The 21,605-nt window shown below is 35.4% G+C and overlaps 1 protein-coding gene across 1 annotated transcript in view; it reads right to left on the reverse strand.

Annotated features, from left to right (window-relative positions):
* LOC113236059 (putative inorganic phosphate cotransporter) overlaps window positions 1–6,366 on the reverse strand; it is a 124,622-nt gene extending 118,256 nt beyond the window's left edge. The window contains exon 1 of the mRNA XM_026472060.1: window positions 6,143–6,366. Within this exon, the coding sequence (XP_026327845.1) occupies window positions 6,143–6,218 (76 nt within the window). The 5' untranslated portion in view covers window positions 6,219–6,366. The remainder of the gene's footprint in view (window positions 1–6,142) is intronic.
* Window positions 6,367–21,605: the final 15,239 nt, after the last annotated feature.

Below are 21,605 nucleotides of genomic sequence, written 5' to 3' on the forward strand. Positions count from 1 at the left end.
GCAAAACTATTTTATCCTGAAATCGGGTTTGGCCGGTAACATATACATCCTCAAATGGCTTTGGTTGATTCCACATAACAGTGAAGTGTTGAATCAATCACTTTTGAAAAAATATATAGTAAAATTGAGGATGTACACTGATTACTGTACGGTGTGAAAACACGATTCCTAAAACTTTTCGCGATAGAAAAAAAACACAAACATATTCAATAGGCACTTTACATATACCAATGATTTTTTTTTTATATATAAACTGAACTAAATAGAACACATATACTATACGACATACATTTTTTAAATGGCTTTTCGTTTGCAAAAAAATAAATTCTGAAAAAAAGCCAGTGTTCCTACCGCTTGACCCGAGAATCAACCCTATTAGTACGCAAGATATGTAGACACTCATACAGAAATTCATTGCACGAAACATTTGATTTTTAAAAATATAATCAATCTACCTTACTATAAAATAAGCTCATACTTCCTTTATGTTTTCATTACGGCGCACGGAAGTGGAAAATTCATTGAAATATTTCTAATTACGACCGAATTAAACAGATTTGATCTGAGATCTGTAAATAAAAAAAATGAAAATTCTGTGGAACTTTCTGATTTTTTTGTCAAGCGAAGTTCGATTTTCCGTGTGTTTGGAATATGTCAAAACGTCTATTTTGTGTCTTGTTTATATTTGTTAGAAATTCTATTGTGTATTATAAACAGAGACAAATAGAATGAATAATACTGCCCTCGACAATACCGAATTGAAATACCGAATCATTGTATTGTGTTCTACATTATTTATATTAAGTTTTGTTTTAATTGTGACTAGTGTGAGTAATAATTATAACTTTAAAAAAAACTGCGCTTAAAAGTTTTGTGGAATTATTTCTATTTGCCAAGTTTTATTGAAATTGGTTAGCGGAAAGTAGGTGAAATCCAACAAACCGGATTCATCGTCTAATACCTAATTAGAGCTGAAATATTTTCTTTAAATTTAAATGGAACCATTACTGAGGTACCCCGTTTCCAACAAAATAGAATCATTGAAATCGGTTTACAAATGCCGGGACTAATCGCGTAGCTTACACACAAAAAAATACATTTGGATTGAGAGCCTCTTCCTTTTTTGCATTCGGTTGAAAATATACGAGTACCTATTTCTTGTGTTCGATCTTTGTATTAATAATTATATCAAACTAGTGAAGAAATTTCACAAAAAATTATTGAATATCGAGTCAAGACAAATTTGAAAAAAGCGCTCGGAATTCCCTAATTTCCCTAATATCTATCAAGACCAGCGTAATTCATGGAATTCACAAGGTCCTTTACTAAGTCCAATTTATTTTCACGTAATTTTCTGCAATTACCGATGAAAAATCAAAACTAAAAAACATCATATAAAAATCACCAATTATGAATCATGACTGTTACGCACATCATACAAGTCTCACGGTCAATAAAAAAATGTAAAATACCGCCATCTATTATGTTATTTGATGTTTTTTTCGGTGTGCAAACGACCACGTAACAACTAAACTATCTGTGACAAAAAAAGAGCTTCTACATTAAACGGTATATATAGTATTATATATATGGTTCTACAATTTAAAATTAGATCTGTGTCCCACGGTAAGCCGTACATATCGTCCCTTTAACTGACTAAGCACCAATTTACATTGCCGCGGAAAAGAATGGAAGCGAATGTTTGTAATCGTAGCATAACTTATGTCAATTGTATAACGTACAAACTGCATTCGAGTCAAAAAACAGATCGAGCGTGTTCAGGAGAATTCTCGCAGTCTCAGGAATTGACGCCGCACCGGTAGCTGCGTTCTCCGGAAGACGCGAGACTCGTGTTTTGGCTCGTTTGTATCTACATTATACAAATGACATAAAGTTCATTATGATATGTATAATTTCGTTTCACTTCCATTCCTTTACGCAATAATGTAAATAGACCCTAAATGTAGTAAGTGATTTGAGTTGAATTTTTAGTGCAACATGTTTTCGGTTTAGCATTTCTCATCTTGAGCTACAGCTCGTGTCTATCTCGTTCTTTTTATTTATATTTTATATACGACGAACACTGTACACTTTTGAAAACATAGTAAGTCGTATGTCAGTCGTAGTTACGATAAAAATGTCAGTTGTGTCAGTTATAATATTGAGGAGAGCAACGAATTAATCCTATTACCAGGAAATGTTTTTCATATAATTTCATCTGTTATTAGAAACTGTGAAACAAATAAACACAACCGTACTTATATTTCTTTTTTTCGCCCAGCAATTGAGAAACCCCGTATCGCGGGTGCCATGGACACACACTTAGGTAGACAACCACAAATTACACCCAAACTCACGAGAGAAATAAAAGTAGGTCATACATATATTTCTCCCGGCCCAGGAATCGAACGTGGGATGTCTGTGTGGCTGTCGAGCATGATCACCGTTCGGTCATGAACGCACTTCATTATCAACGTGTGTTTTATTAGGCTACCTGTCTGAACGTATCATTTATCTTACTCAATCACGTCAAAAATGTAAGATAAGGCAGCATTATTGTTAAATTCTTCTCAAACTAGTTTGGTAAAAAGAAAAAAACTTTAAAACATACCCATAGTTATACGAACCAAGTTCGCATGTTCACTGTACTGACTCAATTTACATTGCTGCGGAACAGAATGGTAACGAATTTCTGTAATAAACTTAATTAACTTGTGAATTGTGTAACGTAGAAACTAGATACGAGCCAAAAAACGGGTTTCGCGTCATCTGGAGAATTCTCGCACAGTCTCGAGAATTGACGCAGCTACAGTACCGTTTGTATTTGCCCTGCCATTTGGGACGCGCGCGAGCACCCGGGACGCCTGCAACGCACGGTGACGCACCCACCACCAGAGCCATGTTTAACGAGGATCTGAATCCGGGAGGCCGAAGTGTTTGCCGACAAGTGTCGTGTCCTCTCAGCGGCCTTAAATCGCTTTGTAAATTTAAGATAAGTGTTAGATTGTAAAGTAGTCTGTGTTTACCTCTTTTCTTTATTTAGTTTTTAAGTATTATTTTGTATCTTGTGTATTGTTATATTTAAACTTTACTTTATATTTAAGTTTGTGAGTCTTGTTGGTATTTAAAACCGCAAAACAAATAAGTGGCTCGGACAGGAAATCAGAGTCGCAGATGTCACCAAACGCCTAACGAACATTAAGTGACGGTGGGCGGGTCACATTACTCGAAAGCGTGGCTCCTGGTGTACAGCGGTCCTCGAATGCCGTGAATTTTCACTTTGGAGTGACAAGCGCTTCAGAAGGAGACCGGAAATGCGTTGGAAGGATGACATAAAGAAAGTGGCGGGGTTGAACTGCATACAGGTGGCACAGAACCGAGAGAATTGGCAGAACTGATGGAGGCCTCACCGACATGGTTAAGAACGACTACAAAAAAGAAATCTTGTTGGACGCTTTGACTTACGCTCCACAACAATGTTTTCTTTATAATTTCTGTATTTGGATTTTTATCAACAATTTTTAGCATCATCAGTTTCTCCAGTTTCATATAATGTTTTTACAAAGGTCAGTAGTCAGATTCACTCTACCACCGTCAGTAGGCCAATATAAATTTTCCAATAAACCGACCAATAGCATTGTCGAAGTTGTTTGTTGATATTGTTTGCGCATCCGAGCATTGTCCAACCTTGTATAGGACATTCAACGCAATTATCATTGTACCTTCTGTAATCCTCGCTGAATAGCTCAATTGATTCATTTTCTAATCTGTATGTAGTGGTGGAGATTACATTGATGAATTTTTTACGTATACCGACTAAGACTTAATACCAATAGCGAAATGTTCTTATTATATGTTTTATATACTTCATATTATTTTTATGATTTTGTGATAAAATGCTTTATTATACCAAGGCATAGATAATCATATGTACTTTGATTTAGGGCAGTGCATTTCCGGTTTACCCCCCTAACCAATTCCTTTCAATCAATGAATTACCTACATTACATACATATACGCGTAGTTTTACCCGCGACGAGTATATTCTTAAGTTTATATGGATACTTAAGTCGAGGGTAAAATGGGTTTTATTAACAAGTTATACACTCTGCTTTTCGCTTCGATTGCGAGGAAATTAAACAGCAATATTACAAAGAAACGATTATTTAATTAAAATTGAATGTAAAATTACAACAATTAGACATATTTAATGTGATGGTTTTTTATTTTATGCACTAGGTCATAAAATCCTATTTTATGCTCTAGTGCATAAAATACGACATCCAGCTTAATACGAACTTTAAGAGCATGAGCTGTGAAAAGAATATATTTAGTGGCGAATGCTCGATTTTGAAAGCTGAGTAAAATCATACTTAGTTACAATAGGAATGGCAGATACTCCAGTTAATAAACAAGAGACGATTTTTTAAGGCTGGATTCGAACGAGAAGATATTGTTCTACATTTTTTAAAAGTAGTTAGTGCATTATTGTATGCACTAACTGCTTATATTAATACTAGGTACACGGAATACGTTTCTAATTGTTTTGACATAGACAAAACCGCAAAAACGGGCGAGTCAAATAAAAAAAAATTAGACCGAGTGAAATAAATAAACTTAAGCTATTTTTGTATAATCATAAGATCAATAAAAATGTCATATTAGTCACAAAAAGTACACAGTTTATGCACTGATTGACATAATGGTGTGATACAAAAATAAACTGTTGTAGTAAACATGAATCACTTCGAGAGATTTCAAACCTCTAACTATGAAGTACCAAAAACTATCAAGGCAAAAGTTTGAAAATGTTGCCAATATCACTGCCTTAAATTAATAGCAGCAGCTCCTTGTGAAAGAGTTCGTCCAGGAAAATACTACCATCTTACTCATTTCTGCTACTTACTAGTAATGTGAGCATTATTGCGTTCCGGTTTTGAAGGGTAAGTACGGGTGCTGGTGAAATTACAGGCACATGGGACTTGTCAACTTAAGTGTCAGGGTGACGGGCGCAATAGCCCCCTCAGATCTTTGCGATATAAAGCTCTGAGTGGCACTGCCACTGATATGGACATCATCACGACGATCATCACGTCACTTGGTATGATAAAAAAAAATATTGGCATCACCGTGTCTATCTGAAGAAGATATAACGAATTCCCGCGAAAAAATGTTCGAAAATTAAATTGAAGAAAAATTACAATCTAAGACCTGGCAGTGTGGCTAATTAGACGTCGTAGCTTGTCCCGAAGAACGGAATATTTTACTACTTTCTGAATAAAAAAGTCAAGAAACCTGATTATAGTCAATAATTTCTTTTTCTAATAACTACGAGTACAATCTTTAAGATTGACCGAAAAAATTAGCACCCCAATCAAGGGCACACCAGACTACACATTTTTGTTCGAAAATCGCCTCCATTGCAACGGAACAAGATACGTCAATGTGTAGCTTGATGTGCTGGCGTGTGTACACATGTTCACATATTTCCTGAAGAATTAGATTTATAATAAAATTCAGTTAACACGATTTTGAAGGTTTCCGACAATTCAAATATGTACTATGTCAGGAGTGTTATCACGTGTAAAAAGGATCATTTACGCATGTCTAGCACGTGTGTTGTAGCGTAACTATGCGATAAGTAAACCAATTTGTGTTTTAATAGTTTTTTGTTAATAGCTTTGGCAGTAATAACTAAGTAAAAAAATAATTTCCTATGTGCCGTATTCGATTCACCAATAACTATTTTGCTTTCTTTATTATTCACGGATTTAAATTCAAAATATTTTATTGCATTAATATATTGGTATTAATTTTTATTTTACATTGAAAACAAGAATACTTTTTCTTTTAGTGACTACCTGTAAAGCTTCGGGCGCTTTGTTTCGTTTGTTTGAAAAAAAAACGCGATTTCCTTCCGATAACATACAGTTTCATTTCCAATGTGTAGTAATCGCGAAAATCTAAGAACTCGATACGTACGCGTTCTGAATTTAAACTGCAAGCGTAGAAAGGTAATTTTCATAAACATAAAATATTAACTTTAACGAGGTTATCCTGAACGTTCTTATTGTGTTTAAGTATAGATGCCTAAGTGAAACTATCTACCGCTCTAAACAGACCCTTAGGGATTAAGACTCACTTTTCACAACAGAGTTCTCCTCATCCATGATGGCCATCTTACTCGGCGTCTTATCTTCTTCAGGCTTCAGACCCATTTTCACTGCTACAGTTCGGAAAACTAAAAATATCAAAATATCAAACGCGCGCACTTTTCTAAATTTTTAACTCAAGTAAACAAGTCTTTGACACAACTATACTTTTATTTTTGTCCTATATTTTTTATTGGAATCGTTTTGGACATTTAGTTTTTTTTATTATTATTTACGAGATCGCACGCGTCAGGTGTGTGCTGTTTGCTTAGCGAGTACAGCGCCGCCGTGCTCGACCGAAGGTTGCTAACGACTGTCACGGATAATGGGCAAGGCTTGTTTATAAGGCACACGCGACTTGCAAGCACGCTACATGCTCTTCTATTGTCGACACGCTAATAAAATATCAGAGAAATTGACACATTACTGACACTTGTCCTCGGGGTCGATGAGTCAGATTTATCCGTTGTTTGATGGATATGTGGGAAGTACTTGAACTTATACTTATTCCATCAAAATTTATTTATAACGATAACACCGCATACGATACACAGTATTGACGTGGAAGATGAAAATATTTTTCATGACTTGAAAAAATTCGAATTTAGTCTGTTCTTTAGCTTTATTCGAAACAAAATTGATGATCAAACGAACGTACCTGTACGTGAAGTTCAATCTTAGACATATGAGCAGTATCCAGGCTACAGCCCTTTGCACGTATTTTGTAGGAGGTAGCCATTGGAGGTAGCAATAAAATATATGAATTTGACACTGAGAACTCTCACCAAAATCCCGTCATACTGTGGAGTTTCAAAATGTCCACCGTAAAGATAACATTTCCCGCGAAAAAATATCAAACAAAATATTGAAGAAACATTTCAATCTAAGATCTGACAGTATGATGTTTGTACGGTACTTGTCACATTGTTTCCGTGCCGATTGACTTAGATGCGATTGAAAAAATCATATGTGTTTGTTGGTGGTTAACTTATTATTCACGAGGCGTCGTTCCATATAAGTGAGGAAATGCATCGAGTTGATGTGCCTCCGAATTTGGGACAGCTCATACAAAACTGGTTTGGCTGCTAACTCCTCAATGTCAAACGCACGCAGTCCCAAAGAAATGAAACAAAAACATCAATTCCATGTATATTTTCCAGGTAAAGGGAAACAAGCGACAGTATAAGGACGTTGAAGCCTATCCGAGCCTCTGTGTGCTATTCAAACTAAATATGACGGGTCTTCAGAAAAAATCCAGTAAAAATATCGATTTACTTTAAGGTTTGAAACTTCAGATGCTCAAGTAAAATAAAGCCGTTCCAAATTATTGTCCGTAGGTACGGTGGTGTCTTATCTTATGAAGGTGAAAAAAAAACATTCCGTCTAATCAAATATAATATATTTCATATATAATTGAATGCAACTACCTATTGCGTATTTTATTTTACATCATATTTTTATGTATTTTATATTTTATGCTAAATTATCTAAGTTAGTTGGATACTCAAAGAATTTATTATTATTAATTTCCACCAGACTGCAAAAATGTAATGCAAAAACTAACTACACACATCAAAAGTGTCTAGGGATCAAGTACGTTTAAGAGTATTGCTGCAATTAGGGTTAATTATATTTACTTTTTTTTATCGCTATTGATACTTTTTAGTGAGTTTTAACATTTAAATAAGGAATATTGTTTAAAATTCGATAATAAGAAGAAAATCGATTGTCAATGTGGTTTTGTACAAAAATGAGTTATAGCGTTTTGACAAAATCATTACAATATCTGCATCGGAACCGAAACAATTTACATTATTATGGAGAGACGACATCATTAAACCCGAGAAGTGATGATGCGAGCCGTCGGAATGTTGGAAGCTGGTTCCAGGCAACGTGCTGTGGCTTTCACTCTTAACACTACACAGAGCGTCATAAGTCGCCTCTGGACGCGCTATCGCATGACGGGCAGCGTGGCCGAGCGACATGGAGGACGATCTCGCATCACGACTCGCAGACAGGACCGGTATATCCAAAATACTGCTCGACGGAATCGTACCATGACCGCCATGATGTTGGTTACGAGGCTCCACAGCTCCTCAGGCTTGCTAATAAGCGATCAAACAATCCGAAATCGTTTACGTGAAGTGGGTCTGCGATCCCGAAGGCCGCTCAGAGTTCCACCTATTTCACCCTGCAATCGCAGGACCCGTTTACGATGGGCTCGCGAACACAGAAACTGGGAGGAAGAAGACTGGCGCTATGTGTGCTTTTCGGATGAATCCCGCTTCGGTATGAGACCGGATACAAGACGTACTCGAGTTTGGAGAACATCTGGACGTCATGAACGTTTGAGATATTGTCAGGAAGTTCATCCATATGGTGGGGGAACAATAATGATATGGGCCGGTATTTGGATCGGCGGAAGAACCGATCTCATTTGGATCAGGGGTAACCTCAATGCTCAAGTTTACGCAGAGAGGATTGTTTCAGATGTTATCATCCCTTTGCCAGGTCAGTTGGGTGATTCATTTCAACTAATGCATGACAACGCACGTCCACACACGGCTAGAGTCGTAACACGCATTCTTGCCGAAGCTCGTATCAACGTTCTGCCGTGGCCTGCTCAATCGCCAGACCTCAATCCAATTGAGCACGCATGGGATATGCTTCAAAGAAGAGCTGTGCCGAGTATGCATACCGTACATACTCTACAACAATATTTTGACTTGTTACAAAACACATGGGCGGCCATTCTCATCTTAAGCATGCCAAATCGCTGTAATTGTGTTAATGGTGGAAATACAGATTATTAATTTTCTTATCTTTACAATAAAAATGAGCAAAATCATAATTTTCGCCATTTTTTTGTCATTTAATTGACGCCGTTAATTTGAGTTTTTTCCCACAATTTGCAAAAACATAAATTTTAGTTTATTTTAATTAAATATAGGGGTAAGCGGTTGAATAAAACATAAGCCTTAAAGTAAGAAGTCGTCCTGGAAGACTGGATTTGGTAAATATTGCTTAAATAATTTTTATTTCAAAAATATTCACTTGATCCCTAGACACTTTTGATGTGTGTACTTACACAATGAAAAAAAAATCCGATCCTGTGTTAATTTATACTTATAATCAATTGTATATCAATCAAGAATTGATATACATAATAAGTACATGTATAGATATAGCTACAAAGAGTGACATGTGAGAGTGGTTGTTAAAACCACCAAAATTCAATTAATTACCTTTTTCGAATTTCGGATTTCCGGAAATGGTCTTACTGCATGGTAGGATAAAACTACTCATCCAGCAAATCAAAGTTGGATTTTAAAGTAATTCTGGTGATGGCTTGACAATCGCTTTTTTTTTAAATCAATTTGTTTTTCCACACAAAATTAGTGTGCGCAATCATTTTACGGATTACAGTTTTTACATACAACTAAAAACTAGAATGCCATCCTTCAATTTATAAATTTTTTCTCCAAAATTGTTGATCATTATTATGTTGCCAGCTGGAATAATTAATTATGGTTGGATGTTTTTCTTCTATTCCATTTTTTCTCAACCCAACACCAACTAAAACAAATACCATACACGTGAATCTCGTACCTGCATTGGAACTGTGGAAGTATTAAATCTATATTTTGTAACCGTGACGTTCAAACATATGTCTTATATACAAAAATTATTTTATTACTTTAATACTCTCGACTGGTAACACCACGCAACAGGATTTTCATTTCTGGGTTATCATCTAATTAGTTGTAACATAAAAACATGAATAAACTTTATTTCCTTGCAAAAACTTGGAATCTGCGTACCATTATGGAAACGTACAAATTCTTATATAAATAAATATCTTTAAATAAAAGACAAAAAGGGAATATTATATTTTAAATCAATAGTATATGTTACCCAAAATTCTACAGTTGATGACAAAGAACTTAGAAATGTATAGATTTGCCAGATCATGTATTTTTTTATTGATTTGATTTATCTTTGTTTTGTTTGATTGATCAAAATTAAAGATTGTTTTATTTGATTAATTGAGACAAAAATTTTACCAATTATCAAGTTTCCTTCCCGCGTAAATGAAGGGAAAGAATTCCAGACTAATGAAATCTCAACTCAAACTTGCGTGAAGCAAATGAGCCATCGTAGGATTAACGATTCGCGCATTCCAGCTTTCGCAAATCTGTCTCCGTGCTATCGGCATTTGCGCAAATGGACCATCGCGCTTTTGAACCTTCGCAACTGACCATTCGTAAAAATAAACCGTTTGTCGCGCATTATAGCTTTGCCGCAACCATCTTCGCACCATCGTCATTCGCGTAATCGGCATTCGCAATCACGTGGGAAACCTATTTTGATATCAAGTGAGCATATGAACAAAAAATCCGCCTGGTGGTAAACACCGCTCAGAGATTTAAATTGCAAAGATCTGAGTGGCACTGCCACTGCGCCCGTCACCCTGAGTCAGATTGCAAAGACTCATGCGCCTGTAAATTCATCTTAGAGCGCTTGCGCACTACGTCCTATTCCTACCAGTTCCGAATCCGAGAAATGACGGTCCGAAATCACAGGGATCATTTTATCTCTAGGTATACTAGCGATATTCAAATTTTCTCGGGTTCACAAGCGACATCCGAAGTGGGTACGACTTTTGAACACTCTTTACTGCTACTCTGTATATTGAAAATACCATGTAAATATCACTGTATATAAATACCACTGTGACAGCCACAACAGTAAGGTTTCAGGGGTACAACTACTCTTTTCTACATACTTTTGTTGCTCAATTAAACTGAAACCTATACTGTAAAACCAGAAAAAGAACCATTTTGTGTGACATAGTTAATCGCTAGGTTATAGAACTAACTGTCGGCACCTGCACCTTGTATCGGGGGCCCTACTTTCGAACCACGAAACCAACTGCTGTATAAAGTAGGTACGCAGAGTTGTGCCTTTTTTCGTTACGAGGGCAGATTAGGCATTCTAGTAAATGCTTATAAAACTTAGCCTCAGTATTTTTAAAAGTTCAATCATATGATACGTTTCTATTCTCCGTGTTAAAGATAATGACTTACTTGTTAAGCCGTCAATAAATATAATCCCATTGTCTTCATTGTGTTGACGTAATGATATTTTATAAGTCTAACGTTGTTTGTGCAGCGAAAGTTACAAAATATAAGCGTTTGATCTTTCGAAATATATAACAATAATATATTATATCTACTAAATAGATAAAACATGTAGGTATACCGTAAATAAAATATAAAAGTGTTGCATAAAACTGCGCAATCACGAAAACTTTTTTGTTGTGTGACGACTGACGACCTCCGTGCACAAGTGGCTTGCACACCGATTTTCATGGCGTCGCTATCCCTGAGGTTCCGGATTCGATCCCCGGCCGGGTCAATATAGGAACTAACTTTTCAATAAAGTCACGGATCTGACAGTTTGTGGACGTTGTTTCCGATTTCCATAACATTACTTAGTTTGGGTTTAGAGCAACATGTGATAGGTAATATTTATATTATATTATATATTTATACACCGTAACATACATCCATGTCATGCCTGTCCCCCGCCGGGGTAGGCAGACACTAAGGACCTTCACCTGCTATGCTCCTGATAAAACATGGTTTTTTTAAGGCCCGGGGAGGAAGGCTCAGTATGACACTGTTTTGTTGAATAGAGCTCCAATTAGCACAGTTAGTTTAAAAAATAATATGCAGACCACTGTTTGACTGACAACTTGAAATACGATGAAGATGTTGAACGGGAACGCAGTGCGCTGGCGATGCCAGTGAATATGCTGGCTCGCAGGTTCACTCGTTGTACAGCCACCAATTTTTGGTAGGTCAATGACACTTTTGTTGGTAGGTCAATGACAGCTGCAGTCAAAATAACGCTCTTTAGAGCATACTGTACTTCGCTGTACTCGGATGCGCTGTGGGCGAGCTGGCGAAATTACGGGCATACGGGACTTGTCAACTTATGTCTCATGGTGATAGGCGCAGAGGCAGTACCCCTCAAATCTTTTTGATTTAAAGGTCTGAGTGGCACTGTAACTGTTATAGACAGGCGCGTCGCTTACCACCAGGCGCATGACTCGTTCGTCCCATCACCAGGTATCTAACTCATCATCCAGGAATATAACTTGGAACTTACCTAACCTATTTGGGGGTTCGGTACTGGTGTCGTTGCCGTATTTTCTAATGAACATTGTTCACACACTCTGCTATGAAGAGAACTGTTCCCAACAGCGGAACATGAATATATTCATTACAGTACACAGACTCCAAAACGTACAACTTCACTCGCGTGTCGTTACCAAACTATATCACTTACGACAATAAATAACAGTTCAGATTTTATTATTTTCTTATAATTATATTTACGAAATTACAATAAATTCACTTGAAACCGAAGAATTAACGCGGAGTCCACTTGACTTGGAAGCTAAACAAGCATGACGCACCCTCGAGGTTAGAGGATGCCCTCAAGTCTTAGACTATTTTTTTCCATTCTATTCTATTTCCTTAATGACGGACAGTAGGCTTGGGGCAGCCTCTAAGCTTCAAGCTTACAGGATGGAAAAAAATAAAATAGTCTAAAGCCTCAAGTGATATTTTGGTGACACTGACAATTTATTTCTTTAATAATTTTGTTGTCTTTATTACAGTTTTTTTTTTCAAGCCCGATTGCACGCTTTTTCCACAAATCTTGCTGTTTTCATTAAAACCAACAAAGCTCTTTGGACTCAGCAAATGGTGATGCTAATAATACACATTTTTAATGTTAATGTTACAATGTAAAATAGTTTTCATAATATATATACAGAGGTACAATAAATGCAAACAAGGATTAAATTTTATGAATAAAATTGGGTCACCGAGGCAAGGTGCCCAAGATGTTGGCAGCGTTCCCTCTTTGTATGACTATGCTAATGCGTTGGGCAAGTAGCGGCCCTTGGGTTTCCCAGACAGTATCTTTTTTTGGTTATAATTTTGTGCAGATGAACTCCGTTTCAACTCCAAAGGCTGGAAATAGTCGGAGCCGAGGTCCAGGTACTTATTACATTTCATTCTTTCCGCCAGCTCAGCCGCGGCGCCAGCCCTCTTGCTGGTGTACTGGAGATGGGATGGGGCAAGTGTGTCGGCACACGTGGCGTCCCACACCAGTGCCCGGCCCATACTCCAAGAAATGAGAGTCATTTCGTCTCTCCTCTATAAAATAGTTGTACAATAAAGTTATTCGAGTACAACACAGTAACTCATGACAATTTCGCGGGGATCCGAATCTAACTAGTCAGCTTTTACTGAAGTTGAACGTTTTGATGTTCACTTGCACTAATTAATAACGTGTTTTATTCATGAAATTGATAAAACACTCTTAACACAACAATTATAATTAATTACACACACAAACTCATAGCCCCGCACACTAGCGAAACCCAGTATCGCGGGTGCCGTGGACACACATATAGACAACTACAAAACACAATGCATTAAGAGTGTGCATTACTAGCATTGGCTTAATTAATCATTAGGTACTTACTTAGGAGGACGAATCTGTCCAGGGAAGTATCTACTGCCACCTTACCTATTCCTGCCGCCAAGCAGTAATGTGAGCACTACTGCATTCCGGTTTTGAACGGTAAGGTTGCTGGTGAAATTACGGGCACATGGGACTTGTCAACTTATGTCTCAGGGAGACCTTTGCGATTTAAAGCTCTGAGTGGCACTGCAGCTGCTATGGACAGGCGTGTCACTTACCTCCAGGCGGACGTCTTGTTCGTACCGTCACTTTGTATCATAAAAAACGGTGGAAGCTGGTTTTAATGACAGAAAATATAAACCATCTAAAGTGAGTTGGTTACATTCATCCATCGAGTATATAACCAGACATAGAGACAAAATGTCATTTAATTTGTTTGAAAACTATTCTGCCTTATCATTACTGTGACAACTGCGCTCCGATTGGCTAGCCCGTGTTCGAAACAATTGACGGGTGTCGTCAACTATTTCACTTCAAATCGACAAGTTAACTGGAACTTTGCTATAATGGACGAAAATTGCAAAATTACATATTTAATATTTAATTACCAATGAAATGTGATTCCGTTTGTTTTGTAATTAGATGTTTTGCTGTTTTTCCCACACCACCGAATAGAAAAGCACGGCAATTGTTAGAGATATTATCTTTATTACAATAAATACAGAATATTTTTTGGAATGTACGGAGACGTACACGTTGATATTTATAAGAGCTGTATTGCTAATATATTACCAGGAATATATGGCCCTTATTTCGTCTCTGTTTCTGGTTATATACTCGATGCATTCATCAATACAATTACATACTATCAATATTAGGTAGGACAGAACTTTAGGGCGCATATTATTTTTTACGAAAGACGCAGCGTGGTATTCATGGCAACCAGGCAATACACATTGCCTAAAATATTGTTTACAAAAGGTAGTAAACGTAGTAAGATTGTAGTCATAGTTTACCGGAATTGACACGCAAATCTATGTTGCAGAGTAAATTGAAGAAAATATTAATAAATAGAAAATGAAACTATTTTCCTACTTCGAATTAAATCGCGTATATTTGTTTTGTGTACGGTTGACCTGTAAAGGATCCGAAACGTTGGTTTCTTTGAAAAAAAAAAACAAATATACGCGATTAAAATCTGGAAAAATTGTTTCATTTCCTACGTATAAAAATCGCGAGAACCTAAGAACTCGGTAAACATTAATAATTTATGCGATGTCCTTCCAAAAAGCGACCCGTTGTCGTGATCTTGGCCCACATAGTAGAGTTCCTTATTCTACCTCTGTATTTACAATCTACCTACACTCGTGCTAAGCTGGCAAAACACCAAAACCTCTACAAACCACGATAACAATAATCCATGCATCTTGAATTGATATGAAGCGTTGTTATGTCGAGTTGTAGTTTCAGCCAATGAAAAGACAGAAATGAAGCACGCCCCCGGTTCATGAGTGTCATGCCCATTTCATGCTATGATATATACGCTAGGAATGCGTGATGCCATGCTTATAAAATAATAATATGATAAAGTAATATGTCTGAGTCTATGGCAAATAAGCAAATAACTAAAGCCTCGGTTGTTTGTCGTTTTAGTCGGATTTTTATGCCATATCATATTATATGCTTGACAGGTTGTTCAGTATATCGCTACGGCAAAAAGTAACAGTGTGTTTAGAAATAAAGCCTTTACGATAGTTAATTCCTTTGTCATTTGTTGAATACTTAATTGCCCTTTTTTTAAACAGTATTTTTAAAATTTAAATTAAAAAGCAACAAGCGTACTTTCTTTCACAGGGAAATTTATTCACGGAAAATATTGGCAAAGAAAAAAGAATTTAGAGAAAGAACTAGACTTGATGTAAACAGAACAAGATTAAACAATAATACGTATTATACTAAATAGATAATTGGTCAAAAATGTGACCTACACAATGGAATCTTAACCTTCCAGCTGGTTTGCGCGTTCCATGCCGAACACTACCGAATGGCCTTTCATATATACATTGTTAGAGTAAATTTTTAGTTTCTTATATAACAGAATAAATCAATTTACAAACGAAAATTCCATTAATGATATCAGTGCACTAATAGAGTCGAAAAAAAAACCGTTGCTTAGTTTGACAATAGATAATTTAATTATTTTAGGTTTATTAAGTAAACTAATGGATACTCACTTATTTAAATCGAATTTTAGCTTGATATGTTTATATGATATGGTAGGTTTATTTAAATAATAAACCAATGAAAATAAAAATGTAATATTAGGGTAATTTAATTTTTTTGGACTATTTAAGATTGCTGATGATAGACATCCACTGCAACGTTTCCTGTAAGGGGTCTTTTGGTGCAGCATTAGTGACTGACTTCAAAGTAACATAGATATCGTTGTGCATCACTAAATAAATAATGTCAATTCTCAGTAATCAACCTCATCAAAATGACTTATTTTTGATGTCACATAATCTACCCAAATAAATGGATGAAAACATTATAGAAAAAACTGACTCACCTCTGGACTAACATCCGGTTGGTAAATTTTTAAAAGTTGGTAAATCGCTTACTGCCAAAAGCCAGGAATAAAAAAGAAACATACCTAAACAAAGAAAGGGATACCAACCAAAAAAAATTAATAAATATGCGATTGAAAACCAAGGTACTTGTAAACACTATAAAAACATACATGGTATTTACAATACCTTATAAAAAAAACAACGCAACACACTCATAGCCCGCACTAATGAAACCCTGTATCGCGGATGCAATAGACACACACAACAACCACAAATTACACCCAAACTCATGAGAGAAATAAATGTAGGCCATATAAATATTTCTCCCAACCCGGGACTTCTGCACTGTGGCAGTTCAGCATGGTAAGCGTTTGGCCACCGAGGCAGTATGGTATAGATGTTATTTATCGCGCGAGATATCGTAATTTATATCTATGGCAGTGTTTTTTAAATTATAAAATAAACTAGAATGATTTGAAATTTAAAAATTTTATTTTTTTAGTTTCAAAAATTTAGCTATTGACAAAATGCTTAACGCCTTTCATTTTCTTTTTATCGAATCGATGGCATACGCTATTAATGCTTGCCATCGTGGTTAAAGGATTTGCCAATGGGCTAAGTGGTACTCGACGATTGTTGCCCAGGCTGCGCCAGATGTACACAAAAGAAATGGTATATGTCATGCGGGGAGAATCCTTCCGTGTAAAACAAAATTATTTTAACAGTTTGTACAACCTCAAATGGCTTTGGTTGATTCCGCATATAAAATTGAGGATATACCTACACTGATTAGTATACGGTGTGAAACAATATTCCTAAAAAAATTTCACGATAGAAAAACACAAACTTCTCGAAATTTTACAAGAAAACCGCTGTATTCAATAGGTACTTTACACATACCTAATGATTTTATTTAAATCAACTGAATTATATAGAACTTTGTTTTTTTTAATAATATTTATTACACAGGAAAAAACATATAATACATTAAATAAAAGGAAAACACAAACAAAAGGTACTGCTTATTTCTATAAGAAATTTCTTCCTGCCGCTGCCGGCCTAGATACAGGACAAAATAATTGTAATAACGGGCTTACGTGCACAAATCCAAATTATGTAAAACAATATTTAACATTAAACTATTAGATTTAGATTTATTTATTATCTTGTAAACTTTACATTATAATATATCGTATTACAAGAATCGTTACAAATAGTAATATATGTTACATTTCAAAAAATTAGAAATATCCAGTACAAGTTTTGTACTACGTAATTTTAACATAGTTACTGTAGTGTAGTTTTTTCTGAGTGTTCGGTGTTTGTATTAATAATTATAACAAACTAGTGGAGTAATTTCACAAAAAATAATTGAATATCAATTCAATAAAAATTTAATTAATACAGTGAATAGCCACATCTCTCGCCAGGACTGGTAGCTGTAAAGGTACTAACTGGGTGATAAATCTTTCATAGATTTCTCATAGATGGCGCTACGACTAAAAAGTCGTTGAAAAACCAAATACAAAGACACGACGCAAGCACATAGAGAAATTCGTGAGGTCCGTTGGTTCGTTCCGTGGCTTAGTTGGTATAACGTCTGGCACGGTATGCAAGAAGACGTCGGTTCGAATCCGACCGGATCGAAGGAATTTTTTCTGAGTGTTCGGTCTTTGTATTAATAATTACAACAAACTAGTAGAGTAATTTCACAAAAAATAATTGAATATCAATTCAATAAAAAGTTAATTAATAGTTAATGTAGTTATGTGAAATAATGTAGGAACATATTAAAGAATATAATAATAATTATGTCAATATAATGATTGTATGCATAAAGTTTGTGTAATTTATTTATTTTTGTAAAATAATATTTATACCTAATAATATATAAATTACAACAATTATATCACAAAACCATTATAAACTAGATAAATACTTAGATAAATACATATTTTAAAATGTAATACCTATAAACTGGATGGAACAGTAGATATAATGCTCCTTAACTCTCAATTTAAAAGTAGCAAATGATGTACTTTTATGAACAGAAATAGGAAGTGCGTTCCAAAGTCTGACCGTGTGAAACTGTTTAAACAGTGAGGAGTGAGAATAAAAACCGGAATTGAAAGAAAGAAAAGCTAACTGGGCCCTAACGACAGAGCGACAGGGTTTGTCCTGAGAAGCTGAAACGCTCTTTCAGATACTCGGGAAACGAAGGGTTATGAAGAATATTGTAGAGACAATATGCAAATTCCTGCGAAGACAAATGGGAAGCCACTTGTGTTGATTGCGATAGTGTGAGATTCGGTAAAATTTACGAAGGCCAAAGATAAACCTGATAACATAGATTTTGCAACCGTTCAAGCTTATTTAGCATCTCTTCTGTAGCATCCAAATAGCAGGAATCAGCATGGCCTAAACAGAGTAAAATAAAAGATTGAGCTAAATAGATCTTAGATTTAAAAGGTAAAAAGTTTTGGAGACGCTTAAACGAGTGTAAGGAGAAATGGACTTTTCGACTGATTTCATTAATATGAGGTGACCAAGTCAAATTGGAATCTAAAAGTTTTTTATACGATATACATTTTTGAAATGGCTTTACTTTCGTTTGTAATAAAATACAGAAATAAAGCCAGTATCCCTGCAGCTCGGCTCACGCAATAGATCCGATTCAGTACGGGAAAAATTTTAATTCGACAGAGGTAGTACCGGCTCTTAGCAGAATAGAATTATTTATTTCAGCCCATATGATCTATGTTAGTAATACAGAATTTTTCTTATATTATGCTTAAGTTAAGTAAATACAAATAGACCTAATACTAGGCAGCGAAAATGCCACGGCTACACACTGGCCTACGATTAGGTATTTGATTATCATTTTGGCGACCTCGGTGGTCAAGTAGTTTGCAGACCGGTTTTCATGACGTCACCATTCCTGAGGTCCCGGCCGAGTCAATGTAAAATTAGTTTAATTTTTCTGAGTTTGAGTCTAGGTTTTCCGGTTTTCATAACACAAGTGTTTTAGTTACTCATTTGGAATCAAAAATGTAAGAGAGCAACGTAAGCGATGTCTAATATTATATAGTTGCGTCCTATGGTTTGGTAAGGGTAGACTAGCTTGTTGGCAATAACGGCCATGTATGGCATGGAAGCCACCCGTGTGCACGTTCGCGAACATGCCAGATGCATTACAAGCCCCATTAGCATTCTGAAAACGTTGTCGCATTAAACCCTCAATGTATTCAGGGTTCTTTATGTATATTTACAGTACCGGCATGCTATGATGGCCGTTTTGACAGATAACAATAGTGAGCTCAACGAGTATATAACCAGAAATAGAGACGAAATGTCATTTAATTTGTTTGAAAACTATTCTGCCATATCATTACTGTGACAACTGCGCTCCGATTGGCTAGCCCGAGTTTGAAACAATTGACGGGTGTCGTCAATGGGTGTCGTCAACTGTTTCACTTCAAATCGACCAGTTAAATTGAGCTTTGCTATAATGGACTAAAATTGCAAAATTACATATTTAATATTTAATTACTGATGAAATGTGATTCCGTTTGTTTTGTAATTAGATGTTTTGCTGTTTTTCCCACACCACCAAATAGAACAACACGGCATTGTTAGAGATATTATCTTTATTACAATAAATTCAGAATATTTTCTGGAATATACGGAGACATACACACAGGTCTGTAGTTGCCCTGTCTACATTTCAGTACAAACGGGAGTTGATATTTATAAGAGCTGTATCGCTAATGTGTTACCAGGAATATATGGTCCTTATTTCGTCTCTATTTCTGGTTATATGTATACTTGATGAGTGAGCTCAAATCTCAATTTATTATCGAAAAAAATATAATCAAACGCGAGTCGCACCTGCATTAAGATTTATAACTAGTATTGCAAGGGGTACCAGATTAAAAAGTCTTAATAAAACGAAAATAAAAAAGTTTACCTACTTAATATAAATCGTCAATTCGAAACTGCTTTGTGTTGCGTTGAGCTTTGACGCGAGTTCGCCGGAGGTAGAAGTTGTGCTGGATAGCCATCCTATAAGTGACGATCGTATTAGATTTCATATTTAAAAATTTCGAATTTCGAAAAACAAATGTCGAGTTGTGTCGTAAAATTATACATCCATAAATTTTAATGCACGTCACTATTGACAACAATGTACATCAATAATTAGCTCCTTGATCGTAGTTATGAATTAATACGAAACTTCATGAGCGGACAAACGTCAAAACGGCTATCACAGCTAGCCGGTCACAGACCACATAAGTGCCGGTACTATAATAGAATAGAATTCATTTATTACAATGCCACAATGGCCTCTACACAAAAATATACACAACGAAATAAAAAAAGACAAAGTAAAACAAAAAATAAAATAACAAAAAAAAACAACGAAGCAAACATAATCCAGTTTTAAAACATTCAATTTAATTATATATCATGTATGTAAAAGGATCCACTCAGCTAATGTCATAGAGGGTAGAAGGTGAAAGTTTAAACGAAAAGAGCTTAAAAAGTTTGCTTTTTAAAATGAGCACCTAAGCACGCTTTTCAAATTAAGCGTAAAAAATTGGCAGGTTTTAATAGTTACATTTTTTACACGAATTAATTTTTAGTTTATGTATATTACGTTGTGCCTTCCTTGATTATTTGTTATCATTAAGCTGATGGCTCTGAAGCCAATGCTTTATAAATAAATAAAAATTAATTTAAGCGTAAGAAATGGCGGGTTTTAATAGTTACATTTTTTACACGAATTTATTGTTAGTTTATTTATATTACGTTGTGCGTTTCTTGATTATTTGTTTCCATTAAGCTGATGGCTCTGAAGCCAATGCTTTATAAATAAATAAAAATAATTTAGGTCAGTTCAACACTCAACTTTCAATTTTTACAATACGATTATGCTTCAAGTTCCACCATCTACTTTTCCTAAACAAATTAATTCGTCAATGTGAACAATAATAATTTCATAAATTGAAATAAAACTTGTGTTTTACAAATAGGAAATGAAACTATTTTTCCGGATTTAAATCGCGTATATTTGTTTTTTCAAACAAACCGACGTTTCGGGCCCTTTACAGGTCCCATGGTCACGGTTGACTGAGGTGGTACAGTCTTCAACCAGTTATGTCTAATATTAATGCAAACCACCCTATTTTTTCACTATAGTTACAATAGTTATTAATTAAATACCTTATTTTTAATTTTACAAAGAAAACATTCCAATTTACGCTACATTAAGTTTTACAAATTATTTTATTGAATGAATTTTTATTAGGTTTAATTTATTATTAATTATTAATAGAAATTAGAATAAACTAAAACATATTAATTAGTACTGCAGTCTTAT

Source organism: Hyposmocoma kahamanoa, unplaced genomic scaffold (genome assembly GCF_003589595.1).
Source record: "Hyposmocoma kahamanoa isolate Upper Pololo Valley unplaced genomic scaffold, ASM358959v1 88, whole genome shotgun sequence".
NCBI lineage: Eukaryota > Metazoa > Arthropoda > Insecta > Lepidoptera > Cosmopterigidae > Hyposmocoma > Hyposmocoma kahamanoa.